Genomic DNA, 11,893 nt, shown 5'->3' with positions numbered 1-11,893 from the left:
GAGAGGTAAGGAGGTAGAGTTGCTGAGAAGGGAGACCGACACAGCTGGGAAGGGGAGGGAGGATGGGGGGAAGAGGGCTGTAGGGGAAGGAGAACTGGGAGGGAGTATTTTGGGGGGCCTGAGCTAAGTACCCAGGAGACACAGATGCTGGATTAGGAGACAAGGGTAGAACAGGGGAAAGGATCCAAGAATTGGGCAGTAGAGAGGAAGGTAAAAATTGGGGGACATTATGGCATTATAAGGGATGTAGTGGAGATCACTCATCATGGCTGATGAGGTAAACTGGAAAGAGAGTCAAGGCAAAGCCAAAGGAAGGGTAATTTTCTATCCTACTCCAGTTTCCTGCGCAGTTTTTAATTCTGTCAGTCCAAACAGGGAGTTTTCCTTGTAAGTGGAAATACATGAACTAAAGCATAGAAATAGCTATTTAGCTTGGATGTACAGGATAAAATCTCCATAGTCCACAAAAACTTTAAAGGCTGAGAAGTGTGATTTATGGCATAAGCCCATAGAGGGGTAGTGATTCAATAATAGGGAGAGCACTCAAAACTGATGCTGGTTTCCACGCATTACTGGACTTTAGTCTTTCAAAGTGCTTGTTAAATGCTTCGGTTAAGTGCTAGAAATCATGACAAAATTTTTGGTTCAAAATAACGCAAAAATGCACATGCTTTTATTTCCCTCTATATGCACATATATATGAATAGATATGTCTAGTGTCTAGCATGTATGGTATGATTAAGGGGAAAATGTGTTTATTTTTCCACCAAACATATTTCTATGCATTTTACAGCAAACCAGCTGCTTCTCACCATTTTAAAGAATGTGGTCAGAAAAGTAAAGCAAAAACTGCCACTTTGGTTTTGTCTGTACCTTCTAGGTCGTATCTTCGTACCTCACTTCCTGACACAAACAACTTTTTACTGTTGTCAGCAACAAAGCCCTAATATAGCTGCGGAAGAGAAAAACTGCATTGCATTTTGCCTCCTGCAAGCATCATCAACAGTTACCGGAGGAATGTGATTCCAGAAAGCTTTAAAGCTGGTGGTGATGGTAATTATGTATCAAATGCCTGATGCTATTTCTGTTGTTATTGTTTTGTCATTTCTGCTCTACGCAAGAGCTGGCGGAACTCGCAGAGGAACGCATCCAGTTTTTCTTTTTAACTTTGTAAAAATTAATCAGACTTGATAGAAAACTCATTGCTCTTGGGGAAAATAAAGTAGGAGCCACGAAATGTCAGTTAGCAGAGCGTGGGCTCAGTGACTTAAGGACTCGAGGACGCGCCTTCTGCTCTGGGCGCTCTGTACGGAGCGCAGGCCCCACGCACGCACCGACGCCGCGGCTCCCGGATGCTGCGGCTCCCGGCTCGGCGCCGCGAGGGGCTCTCGGTGGGTGGTACGGGGCGCAGCCGCCGCCAGTCCCGCCGCTGCTGCCGTTGCGGCTGCAGTCACGTGGGAGCCCCTTTAAGTTTCCATAGAGAGGCCTCTCCGGTGTCACATGATGGACATGATATAATGAAACAACATTGTGGAGAGGAAAGCATTAGGGAGCCCACGGCTACGAAAACAAGTGAGTGAGAAGAGGTGGGAGGAAGAGAAACTACGCCACCTCCCCTGCTGCGGAGCCGCACGCAGCAGCCGGGCGGAGAAGGGGGCGACACCGGGGGGCAGGGAGCCGGGGTCCTCAGGCCCGGCCGGGGATCCGCCGCCACCCGAAGGGAGCAACTTTTAGCCGGCTGCCTCGGCCAGCACTGCACCTGTCTCCGGGGCCGCCGTCGCTCCTCGTGATGATCGAAGGGAAATTCTAGAAGAATATGCTCCACAAATATAGATGTGCATCATTTCCCCCCTTGCGTCTCGCTCTGGAAGAAGGAAAGAGAAAGGGACTTAAGCAGCTGCGCGTGTTCAGCCCTAAGGTAAGTTCTGGAGGGTGGGGAAAGCCGGCCAGGCGGGACGTAGGGATGGGAATTTTGTTCTCCGTTTAGACCTCCCGAGGTGATTGAAGCGAGGCGGATGGCTCTGACGGTCCAGCAGAAATATTTCCACCGTAGACTCTTATTTCCTCTTTCGCACGCCCCTCGGTCCCACCCTCGGACTCCCTGGGGCTCCTCGCCTCCCCCCGGAAGGGGGCCGCAGGTCACGGCCGGGCTGTTGGGGAGCTGCCCAGCGAAGGTAGGGGTGGTGGCGTTACTCTGGAATGCAGAGGCGATTTCGCCATGTTTGTGTTGCTAAGAGCACTTTTTTCCCCTTTGAGGTGGCCTGATGCCACATGGCTCCTCCGGAGCTGCTGCCGGGTTGAGCGTGTGTGTGTGTGTGTGTGTGTGTGTGTTTCAATGTCCGCATTCCAGCTAATGTTGCGCAGATAAAATTCAAACTTGAGGTAAACAGAAGAGGAGGAGGGGGGGTGAGGGGGGGAGACTGTTTCCATTTCGAGATCCCACCTCTTCACTCTGCGGAGAGCAACGTCCCGAATCTAGAGAGCACCCTCTTGTTTCTCCCACCTACCCCACCTTTGCTGTCCACCTGAAATAAGGCAGCGGGCTCGGGGGTGCTTATCGAGGACGCCGCGTCTGGGTTCTCAAAGGGAAAAACACCGCGGGCACTCCAGCCTTTGGCTGCCTCCCTCTTTTCGCCTGGAGGGACGAAGGATGCCTTGGATTGCACTGAAGCTGGGGAAACAGGCGGACAGCGCTCCCGGTGGGGGGATGCCTGTCCCTCTCATTCCCATACTTTAGGGTACCGGATGGTATCGCTCTCGTCCCACCCCAGGCCCAGGCTGGATGGGTCGCCAGGTTTCCAGAGAGCAGGTTACGTAGCAGGTGTGCGGTGGGCATTTCTATTAAGTCTGTATTTGGTGGGACGACGTGGGGAGCCTAAAGCTAGTGGATGAGTACAGCTGGGTCTTTTTTTTTTTTTTTTTTGCTAATTAGGAAGAAAACTTAACACTCCTCTCTCGTTTTAAGCGTGATTCAGCTTGAAACTAGGCTGAGGGTGAGTGGGGATGTTTGAGTGAAGGAGCTTCGTCATGTGGAAAACTAGGCTTCTGACAGCTCGTGGTTCCCGCGCCCCGCCCGCCCCTAGGCCCGGGCGGAGTCTGTGGGTGGGGTGGCCCGAGAGGGGTTACGTCCCACGAGGGGCGAGCACGCCGGGACCCCTTAGCGCAGCCCTTGCCGGGGAGTGCCCTGGCAGGGGGGAGCGGCCACGTGAGGATGGTCTGCGGAAGCGCCGGAGCTGAAAGGTGGGAGCGAAGTGCGTAGCGGAGTCGTGACGGGGGCTGACACGATACAGCCGTGGGCGGTGGGCGCTGGAGGAGCGGAGACTCGTGCGAGCTCGACCCTAGAGCCGTGGCGACGGTTCTATTCCGAACAGGCCTGGAGCTGGGCTCCTTCCACGCAGGGCCGCGGGTGGTGCGCACTCCAGGGTCCGCTCCCGGGAGACCGTTACCAGGCGGGGTCTCCTGCCGGGAGCTAAGGCTGTAAACAGGGTGGCGCCCTCTGCCCTCCCGCCCCCGGCCTGCCGGGGCGCGCGGCCGGTAGCGCCCGGGGCGGCGGAGGCGCGGCCACGGCGCTGGGCAATGGCGCGGGGGCGCGCCCGCACCCTGCCGCCTCCGCGCGCCCCCGCCGCCGCCCTGCCGGCCGGCCTCCTGTGTTTTTGTTTTGATGGAGCCCGCGTGCAGCTGGCGCGTGTCGAGTCACGTGTCGTGGGCGGGAGGGGGCTGGGGCGCGGGAGGCGAGGGCGCGGTGACGCAGGCGTCCGGCGCCCGCGGGGGCTGCGAGGAGAACGGCTAGGGGGCGTGGGTCCGGGACAGTTATCCAGCGCCCATAGTGTCAAGGCCGCACCTGGTGGAGTTCGTGGGAACTGGTCTGCGGTAAGCGGTATACGGACGTGGGTGTAAATCCCACCGCACTTGGGAGTTCTCGGTCTCGACCTCTAGGATGAGGCTTTCCATCCAGGCCAGGAGGCCCGCCTGCGCCTATCCGGTCAGAAATCCAACAGATACTACCTGTGTGTGTATCCTTGTGGGCATATAAAAACCTATATGTGATTCTTAATCCTGGCTGCACATTGTAAGGAACTGGAGACCTTTAAAAAGAACTCTGATGTCCAAGTCAGTTGAACCCAAATCCAAATAAGGCCTGGACATAATGTATTAAAGAAAACCCCACCAAAGTATTTTTGATGCAGTGAGGGGGAGAATTTACAGAGGTAGCCAGCTTGATGGAATAGATGTGAAAACATCCATCTTTAAGGACGAAGAAGTAAAAATAGCAAGTGTATTTGCCTTTAGATGGGTCACTGTGTACCAGCATCGTGTCTATGCAGACAAGGATATGCTTGATGAAACGTTGTTATCCCCATTTTATTGCTGGAAAACTGAAGCTCAGGAGGTTAAATGTTGGTCAGTGACCGTCCCTGACTAGTAAACTCAGGAGGCTGACTCCAGAACCCTACTTCCAGCCATTATACATACGTGCTGCATTGGAAATAGGTCTTTACCTGAGGGCCACAAGATTGGGTTTATAGGAATAACTGTATGTTTGCCTACCGGCCAGCGAGCTTATATGCATATCTTTACATATGTATTTTTATCTTGGAAGTTTTTAAAGGGGGGGAGAGTCACTTGGTGAATTTGTTAAGGCCTGCAAGCTAATAACGTTTTCAAGAAGTTTATTATGAAGACAGACAGGATCCCAGTCATTTGAAGAGGACAGATTCCATGAAAGTTGTTTTGAAACTTGAACATATACATGTACAGTGAAGAGTCCAGAAGATGCAGGTATTTCCAAGGATTTACATAAGCAGCCACAAGAGTCCTTTAGGTTGTTAAGCACGATACAATTTTGGTGGTCATAAACTGGATGTAGCTGAAAGTGCAAGGTAATACGCAGACTAGCAGAAGTTCTGCCAAGAAAATTTGTAAGGTAAATAACTACTTTGGTCTGGAGCACAGAAGCGTTGCTTCTGCATCCCCCTTCTTTGTTTTATTTCATTTGCCTTCAGGTCATATAAGCTCTTAGTGGAATATTTAGATGTGAGGGTAATCCATTTGTTTTGAAAATGTGTTCATTGATATACTCTAAGGATATTCCAAATAAAACTCACAGAAAACAAAGGCTTTTCCCTGCAAACAAAAGATTCCAATTACTATATTTATGTGACCAATTTGTATTATTAAGTGGTACTGTGTTACAAAGAAATGTCTATATTTCTACTATTTAATATTTTTAGCTGTGTGGCAGCCATAGGCACATTGCTTATCAAGTTCGAGATTTGTTTTAATGTTGCTTGCAGTTTTGGTGAAGAAAGTTTATAGACCTACCAAAGCAAGCTTGACATAAATGTGAGTATCTGCAGTCGGGCATGGGAATAACTTCCCTCCCTTCATTATCACCCCCATCCCTGTGAGCACCAAATACACTTTTCCTCCAGCATTGCCAACCAGTTGTGATTCCTTTGCACGGCTCTGCCTAGGAAGTTTCCTGTGATTTCTCCTCAGAAAACATTTAAAAATGCCTTCCTTGTGTCACCTGTTTGTGTTCTACATACTTGTCTCAGTGCATTAATCACAGCGTATCATACTGTTTTTGTTTACACAGTGGACACCCTTACCAAATAGAGCTCATCAAAGTGGGGGAATGGTGGTGATTTATCTGGGTATGATTGGCACACAGTAGGCGCTTAACGTGTCCAAATTGAATTTTAGTTACATTGTTTGTGTTGGTGTTTGCTCGTGTTACCCATCTTCATTCTTAACTGTCCTCATCTCCTCTGCTACTAGCTACTAAGCTAAAAGCACACATCTTGCACAAAGACTACAGAACACTACTAGCACATTCTCGTAAAAGGAATAGGAAGGAAGGGGCAAAATTGAGTCAGTTTTTCACTTGTTCCCCAATTTCAATTTCAGTTGGTCTATTGGACAGCGTGAATTTTCCTCCATACTTACATACATTGGGAGAGATGCTCAACAGTATCAATTTTCAGCTTAATTGGGAAGAAAAAAATGGCATTGCATTACTGGTGGGCATACGTTTTTATATGCCATATCAGAGTACAGATTCTTCACATTTTATTCTGTTGTAATTTTCAGATTTAGTATTATAGTGGCATTCGTACAGCAGCACTGTCCCATAGCACTTTTTGAGATGAAAGAAATGCTTTATAATGATATACTTGTAATGACTTACAAGTAATAGTCACTAGCCACTTGAGGCTATTGATCACTTTAAATGGATAGTGTGACTTTGGAACTGAATTTCTAATTGATGTGAATAGCCATGGTGGCTGGTGCCTACTGTATTGAAATGGCACAATTAAAGAGGATTTGCTTATATTGTAAGCCTTGTATTTGACAGGTGAACATTTACATTAAGGTATTCTGCCTTGAAACAATCTTTTGATTCATTTTTTAGGGCTTAACACTGTGCTTCCAGTTCATAGATTCTAATGTGTTTACTGGGTGATATTTTTGACCAATGTGAGGCCTCCATATTAAATAGAGCATTTGTGTGTTCTGTAAGCTTTTCATGTAGTTCATGAGGTCTCCCTTCTTTATGAGCAGAGTGGAATGATTATGAGTAATTCTGACTATAAAGAATTAGTTAACAAATCAAATGGATTTGAGCCCTTGGTGTATGAACTAAAAGGAAATCCCATAATCTTAATCAACAGTGCTCTAAGATGTATGCATTTGTCTTGCTGGCCATTGTATTCCCAGTGTCTCATACCAGTGCCTGACACTCATAAATATTTGTTTGTAAATATTTGATGAATGAACAAATGTTCAATTTAGCCCCCTCTTCAGAGGGTATACTTTAGAACTTCAGAGGAGGTATTAGTAACTATGCTGAATTTATAGTTGTTCCAAGGAATGCAGTCTCTCCAATAGGAATATTGTTAGCTCAGTGACTTTGATTTCTTTCCTGTAAGATAAGTGGCAGGAATTGTTACCCCTATTTTATGACCAATTAAAATAAAATCACAAGGGGATTTGGTGCTCAGGTCCTACAGAGAGACTTGGAAGTGTGAATCAACTTGAAGTAGTTGTTCCTATTGTTTAATGCACTTGTGATTCTTAAGAGAAATAAAACTCATGCACTGAACTATGTTAGTTAGAGAATTGGGTTTGTGGAATCTGAGGTTATCATATATGTTAATGGAGCCTGAAAAGAGGACTGAAAATATCTCTAGCATGGCATGACATTGAGAAAAAGCTTCAATATGAGAAGCAGGAATGAAAACATTTCTTTCCTAGACCTCTAAATCTCAGTCTGTGGTAATGTAATCTTAGCACCCAAGTTACAAACTTCTCAAAGAGGATATTTAAAAATGCAAATAGAACCAGATGTTTAGTTGTGCAGATAACCACTACTAGACTTTGAAATACTTTTATTAAAAGGTATGATATACATCAAACATCTGTTCAGGAAGGAGAGCCCTGAGGCTAAAAATTGTAAATTTCATTTCATGTGGTAGATGCTGTATTGGTAGGCTAATGACGCAGCCCAGTATGTGGTCTAGAACTTGTAGAAAATGATGTGAAATCTACTCTGATTGCTATGCGTCAGACTTCCCTCCCTTGTGGTGGTATGTGTGGCTGGGTTTATACACCTGTCCTTGTTCCTAGGATGCAGGCTAGCTTCCTATTCTGCCATTATGGTGTTCTACAAATGAAAATGAATTTTATATTAGAATCAGTAAAATGTAATTGAAAAAAAAATTTTGTTGTTTAAAAAAGAAATCATACAATACATTCCAGGATGAAATGTGAAGTTTTTTTTTTGGGTGGGGAGGTGATGCTGTTACTTTCTCTTTTAGCAATTTCTGGCCTCTTAATACTTTGATTCCTCTTCAGATGCCTGTGATGTAAATCTCTTAGGCGGTGGTAGTGGTGGGAGGAAGCCTCAAAACCAAAAACAAACTATCAACCATATGTCCTATAAATTCCTGCTGTTGCCCTCAAAACCAAACTCAAAGAACCGTAACAGAAGAAACCCACCACTGCTATTAGCAGTATAAGTTAACCCCAGCAAACCAAGCAAAAAGCCCTGTGTGATTGGAGATATTGTTTCTTTGGAGAGGTCAAAATGTGAAGCCTCTTTTTAGGTATTAAATGTAAGTTACTCAAAACAAAAACATTTGTCTGCCTAACTATATAGTAATGATACAAGAATTCATGCTGCAGTAGATCAAGATATATTTGGCCTAGAGATGTATTAGTCCTCTGGGACTACTTGGATTCAGGTGTGTAGTTTAAGAATCATATTGAAGGTTTATTGAGAACTGTCTCTCGTGACCTTGGTCATTAACTTGATATAAGAATTGAAGGAAGCTGCCAGCTTCATTTCTTTCTCATCAGTAGAGTGATTGGAGTGGATCACTGGTTTTCAAACTTCAGAGTAGTATCAGAATCACAGAGTGCTTGTTAAAACTAAGATTGCTGGACCACAGCCCAAATTTCTGACTCATTAGGTCTCGGGTGGTCCTGATAATCTGCATTTCTTACAAGTTTCCAGGTGATGCGCGTGTTGCTGGTCAGATGACTACATTTTGGGAACCATTGGATTAGATAATCCCTTCAAAATTCTTTGATTCTATTCCTGTTTTTTCCCCCTTTTCAGTTACAACACCTATCCTTTGATGTCTACAATTTTTACATCATGTAAAGATTGCTGTGTGGCAAACTGACTTGTAAAATTTTGAAATGGATTAAATTAATTTTATTTTTAGAGTTTCTTGAGAATTCCATGTATTTTGCAAAACCTTTGGCTCTGTTAAAACTTAGATTGGTTATTTCTACCTAATGGAAGTCTCCAGTTAAATTAAATTGAAATGTTTCTGATGTTATTAAATGACAAACCTGCTGCTCCTTAAACCTTAATGTTGTATCAAGTCTAACCAAATCCGTTTAAATAAACAACTACAGGGAATGATGCAGCACATTGCATAATTGTGAGCTCACTAAAATGAAATGATTTTTATGAGACATTGTTCTATGCCTAGTTAAAACTGTGAGTTTGGGTCCTTAGTAAACTGATAACATTAGCCTGGACTTCTCAAGATAACTGTCTTATAGATGAGTCATGGTTGCAATAAGGAGATGCCCATCAGGGGGATGAAGATTAAGTCAGGGCACGGCTCTTCCCTATTTTGAGGACTTGGGGGAACAATGGAGGCTTTGCAGTTTCTAAATGAAGGGGCTCTGGGTTTGTAATCTGCTAGGAAGGCAGTGGAGTAGTACTAGGAGGTTTCTTAAAGCTCCTCTTGCAAAGCAAGCACACTGTTCTCACCCAGAGTGTGTGTTCATTTTTCCTTGGGGTAGGGAGATGGGGTGGGTGGGGGCGGGTGGGGGGAGTACTTTAGGCAAGGGGTTCATGGAGATGCCAAGACTTGCTAACAGGTGGTGCTCTGGAAGCATTCCAGATTAAATTAGACTCCCAGATATGAAGAGTCAGATGGACTCAAGGTTTGAGGTGACTTGAAGTGAGGTTTGACTATACATTCTAATGTGAGTGAATTTATTAGAGAAGAAAGAGTAGGAAGGTTTTTGAGACAAGGAAACAAAAAAGAAAAGGGTGAGAAGTAGGGAATGGGAGGGTAAAAATGAAAAGAATAAAGTGTTTAAATGTCCTAAAACTTTTTCTATGTATGTCAAGACTAGTTAATAGCACAGACTTATTTGTTGGAAAATAAATTAATGAGTTTTCCTTTTTATTTCCTGTGAATGCCCAAAATACCACCAGATGCTATTATTTGACTTATCATCAAATGCCTTTCCAAAGTCCCTGCAGTGCTTACTTTTTTAGATTGCTTTATGATTGCTAACTAGTTTAAATCAAATTTCTGGAAGGTACGAGTGATGTTTCTTACTGGGTGTGTTTTATGAATTAGGAAACAAGTCATTTGTATAGCACTATTTTCTTTTTTTTTTTTTTTTATTTTTATTTTTTTTATTTTTTATTTTTTATTGAAGGGTAGTTGACACACAGTATTACATTACATGAGTTTCAAGTGTACAACACAGTGGTAGAACATTTATATACATAATTCTAGGTTCCAGCTATCACCCTACCAGGCTGTTACAATATCTTGACTATATTCCTTATGCTTGTATAGCACTATTTTCTATTTTCTTTTTTCTAACTGCTTTTATGAAATGGCTAAACCTTAAATTTTAGAGTTGATTTAGCATCCATATAATTGATTTTAGACTTATCTGTATTTCAGGGATATGGCCTTAGATTTTGATCTGTTTATTTCTTTGGAGAGAACTGCCTGCGATTTGCTACTCAGATATGCAGTCATTTCTTGACTCAAGTGTCTGTAACATAATCTCCTTAACTAAATCTGTGCAACTGTTTTGAATTTTTTAGACTTGATTGTTTGTGGCGGGGTTCGCAGTCTGTGACAGGAGTGCTGGGGATGGCCCATGGACCAGCTTCCATTGAGCAGCTGGAGGAAGAGAGGGGCTGCTTTGTGATTCACCTCCCCACATCTCTCCACTTTCTTCAGGACCTTTTAAAAGCCTCCTGTGCTGTAGCAAGTTAAGACACTTAGTACTTTATCTTGTATTTAACCACACTAGCACTTGGCAGTATCCAGCTTTGTTTACCCTGTGACATCTTTTGAGGTTCATTTCTTCCAACTTCTGACGTTTCTGTTTCTCTCACAGCCAGGCATCTAGCCTCTCATGATGACTTCTGGTTGGCCAAAGCACCTCTGTGGAGGACCATTTCCTGTACGGTCCTTCCCCAACATTTTCCTCTTCTCCCATTTCCTGTCGGGTCTCTTTCTGTGCTATGGCTGATCTTATTTAGGTTGGTGGAAGGAGTACTGAGGGAGAGTAGTGCTACTAACTATAATAATGATTGGTGGGTACCTGGCTCTTTGGATACTGTGCTTGGTGCTTTATATTCGTTCCACTGGGTTTAAGTTCCCACCAGCGACAGAACCCTGGGTGAGTGTCCAGGTCCGTGCCATAGGCTGCACATCTGTAAAATGAGGGGTTGGTGGAGTAAGGTGTTCCTGGTCCTAAAAGGCTGTGACTGTAAACCCTGACAGGAGTACTTCAGCTTTTCAAAAGATAGTTGTGAATCAAGACTGGTCTCAAAGTGTAGGTCTCAAAACTGCTTTGAGTTCCAGGATCAGGAGATCCAGAACTCCTGATTTTAGACTGTCAGCAGTGTGGCTGGCCCTCTTTTCCCTTTAGGAGATAGTGGTGGGGGGCCTCAAGGGCGCTGTTCTCCATACTTGAGCTATCTACATGTATAGAAGACCAGAAAATTTAACCTGAACACTCACTTTGGAAAGGTTTTGACCCTGATTTGGAAGATAACTGCTGCTTCTCGTCTCCATGATGGAGGCACTGAGCTTCTAAGACATCTTTGTTGGTGGTATTTAGACTACTTGGAGAGTTTCTGGGAACCTGCTTATTTCTTCTATTAATTCTTGAACAACTCTTAAAAAATGCTGCTTCAGTTCTTTCCCTTGCAAAATTGTACATAGCCTGTGACCTTGAGTGATATTTCCTATTTCTAGGGGAGTTTCTGTTAGTACTGAATCTTTCTGTAATGTTCACAACTATACCAAGCTACTTACCTGTTCATTACCAAGGTTGCTGATACTTGGCTTTGCTCTCAGCTTTTATATTGGTGCATCATGCATTCATTGCACATACTGTCCATTTTCTAAAAAATCTGTGATTATCTGTTCTTGTTTCTTTGTTTTCAGAGAGAATCATTTCTATGATGCTAGGAACACTTATTTAATCAGCTTTGTCCTTAGTGTCACTCATATTCCTTCAGCTTTTCCTATTTTTTAGCTTTTCAGAATTTAATAATACCGACTTTAATAGGCTCTATCCCACAAAAATTTGTGATAACTCTTTAACT

General features: G+C 44.3%; 1 protein-coding gene across 1 annotated transcript; it reads right to left on the bottom strand.

Moving 5' to 3' along the window:
* Positions 1-51: 51 nt before the first annotated feature.
* On the bottom strand, positions 52-11,608 carry LOC118924337 (collagen alpha-1(I) chain-like). Its single transcript, XM_057504979.1, has 4 exons — positions 11,601-11,608; positions 10,882-10,993; positions 2,194-3,678; positions 52-1,864 (listed from the first exon to the last, which is right to left on the bottom strand). Exons 1-3 carry the CDS (start codon positions 11,606-11,608, stop codon positions 2,983-2,985), a joined length of 816 nt encoding a protein of 271 aa, XP_057360962.1. The 3' UTR covers positions 52-1,864; positions 2,194-2,982.
* Between the last annotated feature and the right edge of the window lie 285 nt (positions 11,609-11,893).

The sequence above is a fragment of the Manis pentadactyla genome, chromosome 7 (genome assembly GCF_030020395.1).
Source record: "Manis pentadactyla isolate mManPen7 chromosome 7, mManPen7.hap1, whole genome shotgun sequence".
NCBI lineage: Eukaryota > Metazoa > Chordata > Mammalia > Pholidota > Manidae > Manis > Manis pentadactyla.
The sequence above is the reverse complement of the archived record's forward strand: the minus strand, read 5'-3'. Positions and strand labels throughout refer to the sequence as shown.

Excerpts from the sequence above, each read along its gene's own strand:
- LOC118924337 (XM_057504979.1), bottom strand. Across the intron at positions 3,679-10,881 it reads CACAGTATCCAAAGAGCCAG|CTGCACGCGGGCTCCATCAA; the intron begins GTACCCACCAAT and ends GACACGCGCCAG.